Genomic DNA, 14,532 nt, shown 5'->3' with positions numbered 1-14,532 from the left:
CCAGAACTTTCCTACAGACTCTGCCAGCCCACCCACATAGGTCCGGAAAACTGGCACTTGCCTTGATTGAAACTGTCAGCTCTCTGACCTGGTCCAGGTGCTTAACAATAGCCACATCCTGCCCTGCAGCGGATCATTAAAATACACCCCAACATTTTACATCATTTAAAGTTAGTCTCCACCTAGCAATGACCATGCACAAAATCCCTTGCTTTTCCGGGGACGCTTAACAAGAGCTCACTGGTTCTGTGAACCCCCTTAACTGTTGTTTTAAAGATCAGTAACCCATTCACGCATGGCTTCCCTAAGTCTCTTCACCCCTGAAATAACCGCCAAACGTTTGGTAAGTTCATTAGCTGATCCCTTAATAACTGCACACATGCAAGCCACACTTGCTGATTTAGCCTGCTGGGCTGTCAGGGTGGCCTCTTAGAAAGCCCAGCACTGCTTACCATCCTATACTCTGCTTCCTTGCAATGGCCCCATTAAATACTAGTAAAGTAGTTTGGTGAGGACTTAGGTATTTTCAGGCAGTTTTCCTTTCCTCTTGTCTTTCCTAAGTTTCCGACGTGGTGTGTTTTGTTAGTGCTGTTCCTCGGCCTGTGTAATTGCTGGTCCAGCTTCTTTCGGACTTTTTATCTTTGAGCATTAAGCCCGTCTTTCGCCTCCATTGCACACAGCCTTAATTGATTCTGCCTAATCTCCTTGCAAGGGCCAAGGTTAACTCCCCAGGCTCCTGCCACTGAGTCAGCCTGCAGGAAATTCTCTCCCGCTGTGATCTCGGCCCCAGCACCACCAGCCAGCAGATTTTTCTAGAGATTTGAGATACCAGGAGGTTATTACCATCCTGAGGCTTTGACACTGAGCAGGCTGGTTGTCACCAATCATATGTCAGCTGCGTTTCCAACCATCCGTCCTCTAGTGTCACAAAGAGCAAAGACAGAGGCATGCCTGCTTAGATGGCTGCTGATGGTCAATACAACCATAGTGGCCATCCAAGCCTCTTGGGAGATGCAGATTCTCCAGGAGCTAATCTTTCTCCTTCTTCTTCTTCTTCTTCTTCTTCTTCTTCTTCTTCTTCTTCTTCTTCTTCTTCTTCTCCTTCTTCTTCTTTCTCCTCCTCCTCTTCTTCTTCTTCTTCTTCTTCTTCTTCTTCTCCTTCTTCTTCTTTCTCCTCCTCCTCTTCTTCTTTTTCTTCTTCTTTCTCTTCTTCCTCTTCCTCTTCCTCTTCCTCCTCCTCCTCCTCTTCTTCCTTCTTCTTCTTCCTTCTTCTTCTTCTTCTTCTTCTTCTTCTTCTTCTTTTTCTAGCAGTATTAGAGACTGAACCCAGTGTCCCATGCATGCTAGGCTGCTAAAAATTTTGCCACTGAGGCACATCTCCAGCCCTCTATTAAATTTTTACTTTGAGACAGCGTCTCTGAATTACCCAGGCTGATCTTCAACTCACTCTGTAACTCAGGCAGGCCTTGAACTTGTAGCTTTCCTACCTCACCTCCCAAGTAGCTAGAACTAAAGGCCTGCACCACCCAGAGCTGGCTGGAAGAATTTTATTATTGTCAGCTCTGGCTTTGTCACATAAGGCCTCTGAAAGGGACACTTAAGCTGCTCTTCCCTTATAGATACACCAAAGGAGGATGGGAGTTTAAATTTTACCACTATACCAAATCATCTCTTAATTTCACTGTGTACCACCAGCAGGCTTAGAAATTAAAACAAAATCTTGGTCTGTGAAAGCCCTAGTGTAATTTGAAAGCTCTCAGGATTGCTGTGCCCCAGTTTCACTTTAGCCATTAGCTGGCTACACATCCCTGAGCCTTTTTCTCTGAACCACTGTTAAACGGGAAACCTCAGAGATGTCTCATGAAGCCAGAGGTGGACAGATGTGTCGCAGGGACAGAGAGATACCTGAGTTTGTAAGAAATCAAGTACACACACTGGGCGAGATGCCACCGCTCGTGCCCTACTGCAGTATAAAAGTTGCAGCTTTTCCACAGGACAGTAAAAGAGAAGGGTCGTTCATTCAGCACAGTCAAAAGCTGCCATGTGCAGTGTCCCTGCCTGCCCAGCCCTTCACCCACACTGCCAGTGGGGTCTGGCTGCTCCCAGGCTATAGCTGTATCACACTGTTCCTATGCCAGGACCTGGACCACGTCTGTATCAACCAACCATCAGGGTCTTAACCCATCACCTTGCCAGTTAGTACCCAGGGAACACACCACAGCAAACCATGGGGGACATACCACATCAAGTTGGCTTACTCACATCTTTGGTAAGTGACAAGGGCATGCATTTAGGGATGCTAAGGCAGAGTCAGAAGCCAGCCAGAGTCACCAGGCAACGCTGCCTTCTGTTCAGTGCATATTCATCATGTCCCAGTGGAAGGCCAAGTGTTCTCCTGAAACCTTAAAGCACCGGCTGGGTCCCTACATCCTGGCCCTCACGCTGGTCCTGGCCTGGGGATGGGCTACAGCTTTCTCCTGCTATTCTGAGCATCCCAGGAGGCTTGCTTGCGAGTCCTTCATGAAAACTGGCTTTGCAGGTTCAGATGCACATCCACCCTGTGCTGTTGCACTGACATTGGTACTGTCAGGCCTGCCTAAAGGAAGAGCAGGATTCTGCAGCCTGAGGTTGTTAAATAGAGGCCTTAGGCCCGTGTTTGGGGCTGGCTAATCAAGCTGCTCACCAGGTGGGAACACTTCTCGGCCTGGATGTCTCCTTCTTCAACAGTTCTCCCGGCTCCTGCCCCAGAGTTCCCAGCGCTTTGCTTTAGTCTGGTGTGTTCCATTGACCGTTCACAGACCCTCCTGCTTTGCAAACATGTGCTGAGTTCCCACTTGGAACAATCTCTTATTGTGTTCTTTGGTGCACGCCACATTGTGCTGCACCCCAGTACCTGCTCCTCTGCTTGGTAACCCATGTATACTGTCAGTGATCTTGCAGTGACACGGAGAGGGTCCCAGATCATGATCTGGCCAGCAACCAGAGAGGCCCGATACAGAGTTCTACAGTCAGCGTTTCACACCTATGAATTGTTTTCTTTCATATAAAATCAAGGGATTATTGACAACACTTTACATCGTGACTTCTGTCCAATTCGTCTTACACATGGCTGCCAGGTAATAAAATCTCCCCATGCCATACTCCAGCAGTGCATAAACTTACAGCTGAGTCCATTTTTCATCTTATTCTGCCACAGGCATTCCCTTTAGACCTTCCTCCTTCTCCTCCACCTGTCAGAGGAGAATTGCCCCCTGGAGATCACTTAATGCCCAACCATCCTTTTTTTTTTTTTTTTTTTTTTTTTTTTTTTGTCCCTAATGAGTCTGAGTCTGGCAAGGTCACTGCAGGTGACTGTTAGAGGTAGGAATAGAGTTCTGATTTCCTGGCTGTGCCTGGGACCACACATGCCAGCTTGGGGCAATACAGGTTGTCCTTTCTTTCTCCTCTGGTCCTTTCCTGGGCTGGGCAAGGCCCTTCCTGCTATATCCCACTTGCATTTTCAGCGTTTCCCTCCATTTCTTCTCTGGAGTGGGAGGATATTCTCAGAACACTGTTTAAAACAGGCTGCACCCCCCCCTCCCGGGGGGAGGAGGTCCAGACTGCCTACTTGAGTACCCAGTTTACTCCCGCGCCCAGAGGGGATGTGGACACTATGTATTCCTCCTTCTTTCCTTGGTTCTGGTGCTCTGAGCAGAGAGCAAGCCCCAGAGAAGAGTCCAGACCCCAGCAGTTTCACTCACCATTTGCCCTGACTGTGAAGTGAGCCGCTGGCAAGCACGGTAGTTCCCAGGATTTCCCTTTGCCCTTCACACCAGACTAAAATTTATAGATGCAACGTCCTGAGCTACAATGGGAAATAAGTCACTGAAGACTATAACTTAAGTTGTCTGCATAGATTTCCCCAATTCTAAAAGTAACACATAATCATTATTTTTAAATGATGTTTTGCTTCCCTCTCCCCTGCACCACCACCACCACCACCACCCACCTTCTTTTACAGTATTGGGGATCAAATCTTGGCCTGGTGCGTGCAAGGCAAACACTCTGCTCCTGAGCTATAGCCCCTCCCCCCCAAAAAAAAATTAAGATGCAGAGAAATTTAAAGAAGCAAAACGACCCATAATCTCATTACTGGGAGATCAAGAATCTCTCCCCAGCCCTCTCTGCCCTAATTCTCCACACATATATACAGATATTTACACCCAGAGAGGCTGTCTACAATGGCTTCCTGTCCCAGAAAGGCCTTCTGTTCTGGAACTCATTTTGGACCATCACCAACAGAAAGTCCTGCCACCAAGGTCTAGCTGTTCTTGGTGTCCGTCTCCCATCCAAGTACTAACCAGGCTCGACCCTGCCTAGCTTCGAGGTCAGATGAACTCAGGTGCGCTCAGGGTGGTACGGCCATAGACTCTCTTGGAGCCTGTCAACAGAGTGTCCCCAAGTGCTCCTGGAGTATTTTTTATGAGGTCCAGCTGCTATAATCTTGAGATTCCCCGGGAAGCCCTAGGAGTCTAAAGTATCTTTAACACTGTGGGCAGAAGGGCAGGAGCCACCAACTGCCACCCTCTGTATGGAGTGTCAACGTGAGCAGCCTCAGCCCGGCTCTGCAGGGAGAGGGCTAAGGCGAATGTGGTAACACGCCATCTTATCTGTGTGGGAAACAACGTGAGAAATGAGAATCTCCTCATTGTCAAGCTACCACATTTGCCGCAGTGACCCAACAAACGATGTGTGAGTAGAGATCATGTGATCAGTGGACATCAGTAATATTCAACGTGGCGCTCTACTAACTACTAGCTAAACGCTTGTCTTCATGAAGAAACCACTGCCTGTCCTCACAGGAAGTGCATGATCATCTTACTCTAAGACCCTGCTGTTTAACATGACTGGGGGGAGGCAGACCGGATGGGGATGGATGCCTAGGAGGGTAATCAGGCCCTGCTACCTGCAGCGAGCATCAGAGAGACAATCGGCTCAGCTCCGTTGGGGGGGGGGTAGTGGCAGTTGCTCGTGTGCAAAGGGGTCCATTGAAGAGTCACTGTTGTTCACTTACCAGTATGGCCTAATAATGTTTACTATCAGGCCTGTACTTATTATTACGTCAGTATTTTCTAACCCATTAGCATTCAGTCAAGACAGAGACACCTGTTATATTTTAAAATAGCCTTAGTTAACCTGGAGCAGAGCAGACATTAATCCTGGCAACTCCTTCCCATAGTGGGGCAGGTATCCCATACCATGTGCTTCTAATAATTTCTATCAAGCTACCTCCCATCCACAGTCCCAAATACTTGCTAATGTTCTTCATCTGGGCCAAATCTCCATCCACGCCGGCCATGTGCTTCTCCTAACCCACGACGGCCTTCCTCCTCCTCCTCCTCCCCTCTCTTCCGGCCTCTCTTCTTCCCAAGATTCTCTCTGTCTCCCCAAGCCCGGGAACCTTAGCCACGCCTCTCCCATTTGCCCTGCCCAGGTGTGAAGGCCTTTTATTAATTAGCATCAAAATGCATCAGACCAACAAGTCACTTTGGGGCATCGAGCACTCTGTACATTTCTGGTTTTTTGTTTGTTTTGTTTTGTTTTGTTTTGTTTTGTTTTAATGCCTGATTTTCACAAATGCAAGAAAAGTGTTGGGTCAGGGTAACTTTTCCTAATTCACAGAGGCAGCACCAGGCCTGGCAGCCCCGGGGCCAGCAGCTTCTGCTGGGTCAGATGGCACAGTCTGTGCCATGTTGGGGGAGGAGCTGCCAAAGAAGAGGGTCAGTCGGTGTGGCGGAGGCAGGACCTTCCGAGGACATCCTGACTCAGCCTTGGGCATTGGCCGCAGCCCAGAGCTGGCTTTATGAGCTATCCAAAAGTGACTGGCTCCCAATCCCCCACAGTCCAACTCCCGCCCAAAGTGATGCCTGCTTTGATGTATGCCACAAGGGAATACCCTGTCAAAAACACCCCCAAAGCCAGGGCTAGCCAGTCGGTGTTTCCATTCCTTATAAAGCAGATAGGAAATTCAAAATGGTGGCTTAGTCAGGGTCACTGTTGCTGTGATGAACCACCATGGCCAAAGCAACCTGGGGGGAAAGGGCTTATTCGGTTCGGTTTATGACTCACACTACAGTTCATCACTGTGAAGGAAGTCAGGACAGGAAGGAGCTCAAACAAGACAGAAACCTGGAGGCAGAAGCTGATGCAGAGGCAGCCACAGAGGAGTGCTGCATACTGGCTTGCTCCCTGTGGCTTGCTCAGCCTGCTTTCTTATAGAATCCAGGACCACCAGTCGAGGGGTGTCCCCACCCACAATGGCTTTGGCCTTTCCCCCATTGATGACTAATTAAGAAAATGCCCTACATGCTTGCCTATAAATAGCCGGATCTTCTGGAGGCATTTTCTCAATTGAGGCCCCCTCCTCTGATGACTCTTGCTTGTGTCAAATTGACATAAAACTAGCCAATACGGAGGCCCGGGCAGTCAGTCAGTGAAAAATATTAATGCTCCATGATATCTTCCATTCCCTGTTCATGAAGGCCAAAACTGATGGCCAGGTATCCTGGCAACCAGCCCATTCTCCCTAGGCCAGTGCTGAGGACACCTGTTCGCCTGCCCTTCCTGTGCCCATGCAGATATGCTTGGTGGGGAATGGCCAGGAATCGGATCTCAGCTAGATCCTGCCCTCAGCATCAGTACCCTTCTGAGGTGTCCTGGCTCCCCCAGCTTCTACGCACAGCTCTTTCATGTTGGTTTTCTTCCAAGGACATCTTGGTTTTCCTACTCCCTGCATTCTTGAGGCCTCCCTCCTGTCTTCATTTTCCCCTGTGTATAGGATCATGTCAAGCAGGCCCTGGGGAGACACTTCAGAAGTGAGCTGAAGTGTCTCAGGGGAGTAGCAAACAACAGAGCTGCAGCCAGTCTGCCCAGGCAGGGCCTGCCAGCACTATGGATGGCTTCTTGTCCCCAACCCGAGCACTCAAGCCCCTTTCTCAGACCAATGTCCCATCCCCAGAATCGCTGGTGTACACTGTGTTACCGTGCCCGGCTACTCCAAGGGCTTTGGCTACCAGACTGGGCAAAGCTTCTCCGGGGAGTTTGACCATGCCTGGAATGCTGTGTATCTAGAAGGCCATTGGCACCTGCTGGACAGCACCTGGGGCAGCGGCCTGGTGGACACCACCACCTCCAAATTCACCTTTCTGTAAGTACGAGGCTCAGCTTTGCCAAGTGTCTGGTCTGTATGTGTGTGTCAGGTGGGGGCAGGGGCATTTGGTTGAAGGAGAAAGGCATCTATCTGGTGAGAGGGGAAGGCATCCAGCCTTCCCCCACAGCCGGCTCACTTGCAAGGAGCTGAATTTTCTTGTCACCTCAACCTTTCCATGACCCCAGGAGCCCCTCAGGTTTGCCCAAGGCCACCTGTGAGGGCGCTCCATCTTACCCTCCCACTTCCTGTCTCTGAAGGAAGAAAAAGGATGTGATTGGCAGAGAGGAGAGCTGTAGGCAGGGCTAAGCCACCCTGGGCCCCCATGGTTACAGACTGATCCATGACCCTCAGATGAGGCTTGGCCAGCCCAAGTGTGACATTCTCATGGGTCATGATGTCCCTTGGCAACCTTGATCCCTCTTTTATTTGGGACACTAACTGGTGTGTGCAAGTGAAACCGCGGCACTCACACGCTCACCCTGCATACATCTGTTACCCTCAACATTGTCCCCCTTAGGCAGAGCAAAGCCTCCCAAAGCCCAGGCTGTGTCCTTTTTCTTCTCTTTCTCTCCATCTCTGACTGGCCCTAAGGAGCCACAGAAGTTCCCTCCCTGCACAGCGCCTCAGGCCCAGGGACAAGAAGGGCTCCAATACAATTAGAACACTGGCACCTTGCCTCCCCACCTCTGCAAGCCCTTGATGTCCACGCCTGTTCCACAGACCAGGCTTTTCATCCTTTTAAATTACTTGGGGCCACTAAACCCAGAGGGAGCCGTTCTTTCTACCCCCCCCCCCACCTGACTCCTACCATCCTAAAGGATCTGAGAGCAGGCCACAAGTTCATGCTTGGCCTTGTCTCAGGAGGGGCCTCGGATCCTGTGGGGCCCTGAGGTCTGGACACAGCCACTGAAGAGTCTCCAGCGCCCACGTTAGGACCCCAGATCATATCGCTTCCCTTCAGTTATCAGCAATACCCCCCAGTGGTTGGGCCAGCTACGCCAAGGTACCAAAGCTCCCTCATGAGAGACACCTGAGTGTGGGTGATGGTAGTCAGGCCTGCTCCTACACAAGGCTCCTAACCAGGTCTTCCTCCACTGCAGTTACAACGAATTCTACTTCCTCACCCACCCTGCCCTGTTCATTGAGGACCACTTTCCAGATAACAAAAACTGGCAACTGCTGAAGCCGCCTCAGTCTCTGAGGCAGTTTGAGAACAACATGTACCACAAGAGTGAATTCTACAATAAGGGCATGCTGAGTGCCCACCCAGAGATGTCCATGATCAGAACAGGTAAGGAGAGGTGGGTACACAAGGCAGGCCACCAGGGGTACCTACCTGAAGCTCCCTGCCCACTAGAGTGAGCCAAGAAAGGCTTAGCCGTCTCCCGTGGCTGGCCTGAACTGACACTTCTCGTTCCCTCACACACCGTGGAAAACATAGCAGCTGGATGTTTGCACACTTCGTGGGAGCAAGGCCTGATCCCAGAATCACAGTCATGGACCCCAAAAAGCTCTCCCTAAAGCACTGTTTCTCATGCCCTTCTGGGAATCCAGAGCCTGGTCCTCCTCTTGGCACACAGCAGGGCCAGCTCCTTGACAAAGCCCTACCTGTCAGCGCCAACTCTGTTACCAGAGGCCTCCTTGGATCATCGCAGACAGAAGGCCTGAGCTCTCAGAGGTTGTCAACCAGCTAGGGTTGCCTAAGGGATAATGGCCTTGGCCCCCACTCTACCCTGCAGGGTGATGGATGGAGTAAGGAGATAGGGAAGGGGTCGGGGAGCAGGTGCTTCTTGCCTCCTGCACTTCCCCATGGAGTTCCTGACCTGGATGCAGAGCGCCCATGGCCTCTGGTGAGCAACAGGCATGTGACCACTCTATCTGTTGAAGCAAGAGCCCACGGCTGCTCTCTCTGAAGCTCATTTCCTGGGCCTGGGTCTGATAGACGGCTGCCGTCTCTATTGGGAGACATCAGACCACAAGAAAGACTTGAGCAGACTACAGCAACATCATAGCCGTGTCGCTGAGTTGAGTTTGCCCTTTTTTGGGGAGACATAAAAACGCAAACACCAGATTTCTTAATTTATGCGAGTCTAACATGCAATTCCATATTCATGCTACATATCGAAAGGATATTTCTTGGCAGTCGCCTTAAGAATAGGCATGGAGGGGAGGGGAGAGCCAGAGAGGGAAGCTGGCGGGGGTGAGAAGGGAGGGAAAGAAGAGGACCTCGAGACAGAGCTCAAATCAGTGGGCACAGGAAGGGAAGAAGAGGCAGAAAGGATAGACAGGTGCCAGTCATGGCTCTTCCAGAAGCATCTCTTCTGAGATGCTTAGCTCACTTCTTCCAAGGCTTCTCTAGGACAGACACCAAGCTCTTTCCAAAGAGCCACAGCCCAGGCAAAAGGCAGAGTGGAGAAATGTGCTCACATGATTCATTCTAAAAATGATGGGTTCTTTGAAAGTGCCTTCCAGCATCCCTCCAGCACCCCTCCAGCATCCCTCCAGCATCCTTTCAGCACCCCTACAGCATCCCTACAGCACCCCTCCAGCACCCCTCCAGCACCCCTCCAGCACCCCTCCAGCACCCCTCCAGCATCCCTCCAGCATCCCTCCAGCACCCCTCCAGCACCCCTCCAGCATCCCTCCAGCACCCCTCCAGCACCCCTCCAGCACCCCTCCAGCATCCCTCCAGCATCCCTCCAGCACCCCTCCAGCACCCCTCCAGCATCCCTCCAGCACCCCTCCAGCACCCCTCCAGCACCCCTCCAGCACCCCTCCAGCATCCCTCCAGCACCCCTCCAGCATCCCTCCAGCACCCCTCCAGCACCCCTCCAGCACCCCTCCAGCATCCCTCCAGCACCCCTCCAGCACCCCTCCAGCATCCTTCCAGCATCCCTCCAGCACCCCTCCAGCATCCTTCCAGCATCCTTCCAGCATGTCCAGCTCATCTGAAGGGCTGGGACAGGATCTTTGTAGCCAGGTTTTTAGGGTGAATCCTCACTACATGCGGAATGGAGGATCAATAGTGAACTTGAACCAGACAGCCTTCTTTTTTGCCTGCCTCCATCCATGAGCAGGGCTGGAGAAGTTTCTGGGGCAAGGGATGTGGTGGCTAGCTTCCAACAGAAGGCAAGGCCAGGCTTTCAGAGTTGACACTGTCCTGGGGAGCCGGGGGAGCCCAGATAGAAAAAGCCTTCATGAGCTGCAAAAGCCAGGTGAAAAAATAATGAGCAAATAAAGGAATATGAAAGTGCAGATCAAGGGGGAGTCACGGCCCGTTCTAGAAGCACAGCTATGGCGCCCCTATGTGAGAAGCAAGTATTGGAGAGGGAAGAACAGAAACATACCCTATTAATACACCTGGGCATACATTCCTGCAATGAAGCCCCTCCAACCGGCCGAGGTACTGTGCTCCTGTGACAGCTGCTGGCACCAGAGTCAGAGGAGTGATATGTGGGAGCTGGAGAGATAGCTCAGTGCTTAAGGGATAGCTCCTCTTTCAGAGGACCTGAATTCTGCTCCCTGCACCCACATCCTTTAGTCAGCTCACAATTGCCTGTGACTCCAGCCCCAGGGGACCCAGTACCCTCTTTCCAGACTCCACAGGCACACACATACAGGCGTTAATCCCACAGAGACATACAAACAAGCACATACAAATAAATCTCTTTTTTCTAAGACTACAGTTGAAGGAGATGGCACTCTTTCCACCCTTTGGGTCCCTTCCTGGATCTGGAATCAAGTAAAAATATCCAGGCAGGCTTCATCTAGTGTAAACCAAGTGGAATGGTGAAGGAAAGGAACACGTTACAGCTGAGGCAGGGTATTAGCTCTTTCACAAATATTCACCTAAATGAAGCAGAAGAAAACTATGCTCACTGACATGGCATTGGTAAAATCAGGCTTGGTGGAAATGTTTACACCACAGACAGGGGCACACACTGTAAGTCACCCCTTCCCCAGTGGGTAAGCATTCACCGGTATACACTGGACCCATCTCACGGCACCCTTCCTTCCTCTCCACAGTGAACGGGAAAGCCACAGTCACCATCGAGAGCCGGGCCCCGACACTGTTCATGTTCATGCTCAACGGCAAGCAGGAACACGGGCTACTGAGCCTCAGGAAGAACGGGATGAAGTTGGAGGTGTACCCTCCAACCATGGGCACCCACAAGCTGCAGATCTTCGCCAAAGGCAACTCCGAGATCTACAGCTCAGTGCTGGAGTACACACTCAAGTGCAACTATGTAGACTTCTCTGTCCGGCTGCCCACGGAGCTACACCAGCCCGTGGGCCCTAGCTGGTTCTCAGAGCAGATGGGTATCACGAAGCCCTCACACCCTGACCCCATCATCCACACGACTGATGGCCGCTGCTCCATCAGCTTCGGCGTGGAGGAGGGCATCAGCGTCCTGGCGTCCCTCCACGGAGACGACGGGCCCATCACCGAGGAGACGCAGCGGCGATACATCTTCCAGCTGAACCGACAGAAGAGGACGGAGCTGAAAGTCCAGCTGCCCCACGCTGGCAAGTTCGCCCTTAAGATATTTGTGAAGAAGAAGCAAGGGCAAGGTAACTTCATCTTTGTCTTCAACTACCTCTTGTGCTGTGCCAACACCAAGGTGAACTGGCCCATGTTCCCCGAGAGCTTCGGCAACTGGGGGCAGGACCATGAGCTCCTGGAGCCCCTCTCGGGTGTGCTTCCCGCCAACCGCAACATAGCCTTCAAATTGAAGCTGCACGGTATCGCCAAAGCCCTGGTGAAAGGGCAGGACGCATGGCCCCTGACCCTTAACCCGGAAGGCTACTGGGAGGGCAGCTGCAACACGGCTGGCTGTCAAGACGTCTACGTCATGGTGCTAGAGAACGCAAACCACAACTTCTACTCATACATCCTGAAATACAAAGTGAGTGACCAGTGAGCGGCTGCCTACCCACAGCCTCCCGGGGCTACTACGGCCAGCCCTCTGCCCAACGAAGGAAGGCCCAAGCTAAGTGCAGAGAGAGCCCGGGATACCACTAACCTGCATGAAATCACTTCTGGGCCCCTGCCTCAGTTTCCCTGCTCTGCCACAGGCATTGAGTAATTTGTGCTGCTGAAGGCTTCACTCTGTGGCTGTGGATAAAGGGGGCGGAGGCAAAGGTCCTTTAGAAGAAGAAGGTGCTATGTAAATCCAAGATATTGTGAAGTGTATACCTACGCCTGTGCCTGCCCTTGTGTTAGCACTCTGTTGTTGTAGAGCTGGGTTGGGAAAGCAGAGATGTTGCCCCGTGCCCAAAGCTTTCCACACAATGCCTAGAGAATTATCCTTCCTGCCCCAGTGATGTCTGAGGCGGAGTCTATCAGAGAGGCCAGTCCCTCAAGTAACACGGTGTTTCTCCACTACTTCTGGACCCCAAGGAATGTCGGTCGGGCCTGCCCGTCATCCACATTCCTCGTGCTTCTGGCAGCAACTTCATGTGCTTCAAGAGCTTGCAAAAAAAAAAAAAAGGGAGGTGTGGAAAAGAAGCTAGCAACCCTCTACCAGAGGGAGGTTGCCCTCTCTCAATCCCTCGAGTCTCTGAGATGTGACAAGGGGGGGGGGGGGGAAACCTGCCATGTGCACACATGGGTGTCCTACTTGGGACCTAGCATGGAGTGGTGTTTTTGGTTAGGCCAGAAACCCACACTTAGGGTGAAGATCCGCAAGTCTGTGTGCCTACCGAGTTCAGCCCAGGGCCAGAGGATGTCCTCCTAGCCCAAGCCTGGGCCCACCATCAGCCTTTCACCGGAGCCTCAGATGCCTCCATGGCCTGTCAAGAGCCTAGCTGATGACCATGCATGGAGATCTGAGCCCTGGGCAGGCAGAGAAACTGCAGCAGGACCAGGGACAATTATAGGATAAGATTCTCCTGAGTCCAGGGTCCCTTACGAGCAAAACCGGACTAAAGGGACCTGCCTCTTGAGAGAGTGTTTGTGCCTGTCTCTGAGAAAAGCCCTGTCATTGCCATTTTCCCTCCTGTCTCTCTTTCTCTGAGATGACACCTCCTGCCCTGAGATCCACCTTCTATTGGGAACAGTGGAAGGCCTCTTACTTGCTTGGGCCTGTCCTAAACAGCCTCAGCTGCCTAGTTGGCCCTCAGCAGCACCTGAGGCTGGTGTTTCCATGGCAATGGCTGAGGGAAAGGCAGGCTACAGCAGGCAGCAGGCAGCAGGCAGGGAGGGCCTTGAGGAAGGCCCCCCAAGAGGCCACTGCAATAGCATCCCAATGCACAGTTGCACCCCAGGATGTTCCCACCAAACTTACGGGTTCTAGAACATTGCTCAGTGTGCCTATCTCAGGATCCCCCTCCCCCCCCCATCCCTCACTCCTCTCTGAGGGATGACCTCAGGCTCAGCTGCAGCCAGAGCCAGCCTGGGCTACTCACAGCCTCTGAATTCAACTCTTCCCTCGGTAAGAGCTCATCAGACTCTCTCTTGGTAAGTGCCGGATGCTGGGACGGTATCCATGAACACAGAGGACTCAGTCATAGCCACCCGCGTCTCTGCCAAATGGAGCATATCTGAAGATCTAGAATCCCAGAACTTCAATGTTTCATCCTCTTCAGACCCTTTTCCACAGGTTCCCCACCGCCACCCTCCGCTAGGCTGGGTAGCCTCACTTGTGGTTTGGCTTGGCTGCTAAGGGCTAAGCCTCCTTGGCCTATGTCCAAGGTCCTCTGGCAGTCTTAGTCCGTCAGCATCTTGTCTCTCACTCCTGGAAAACGCACAAAAGCCAGGGGTGGGGGAGCGTCACCACTACCAGGAAATGGTGGGGTTTGCACAGCATGGAAACAGCCTTTCATCACCCCCTTTATTTTATGAGCAGAAAGAAGTGGGCTATGTTTTAACGGAATAATAATAATTACCGCGATTCCTGCCACTCGCTAGAAACAGCTCCGACTGCTACTGTTAGCCCTGCAGAGGACAATCTCCACGTTTTCTCAAAACAGCATAATAAACCAACTCTGGAGCTTGTAGAGGATGCCACCCAACAAAACAGGAGCTGTCCTCAGCACCAGAGGCCCTGACCCGCCCTCCCCATTTATCCAGGCAGCCCCTTTGTCAAGGCAGCTGTAGGTGCACTCGGAAAAACGCCTGCATTTCTTTCCACGGAAGTAAAGATACATGAAACTAAATCCAATCTTCATGAATTTTTACACGCATGCTGCTCAGGCTGGAAATTTGGAGGTTGCGTTTTGAAGGCTTTTTATTCAAATCCCCCTTTGTCTGCCGGTGCACGAGTCCCAGTGGCCGATTGAATGGCACCAGCGCCCCCTGGTGGTCAATTGCGAAGTTGCCGCTTCTGCAAACCCCTAAGCTG

General features: G+C 51.9%; 1 protein-coding gene across 1 annotated transcript in view; it reads left to right on the top strand.

The window, feature by feature from the left end:
- The window catches only part of KY (kyphoscoliosis peptidase), a 39,501-nt gene extending 25,256 nt beyond the window's left edge, over positions 1-14,245 (top strand). Inside the window, exons 9-11 of the mRNA XM_084753415.1 lie at positions 6,998-7,186; positions 8,290-8,480; positions 11,216-14,245. Coding sequence (XP_084609541.1) covers positions 6,998-7,186; positions 8,290-8,480; positions 11,216-12,111 — 1,276 coding nt within the window. The 3' untranslated portion in view covers positions 12,112-14,245. The remainder of the gene's footprint in view (positions 1-6,997; positions 7,187-8,289; positions 8,481-11,215) is intronic.
- Positions 14,246-14,532: the final 287 nt, after the last annotated feature.

The sequence above is a fragment of the Acomys minous genome (genome assembly GCF_964271855.1).
Source record: "Acomys minous genome assembly, chromosome: 13".
NCBI classification, from domain to species: domain Eukaryota; kingdom Metazoa; phylum Chordata; class Mammalia; order Rodentia; family Muridae; genus Acomys; species Acomys minous.
Note: the sequence above shows the minus strand (reverse complement) of the source record. Positions and strands in the feature narration are given on the sequence as shown.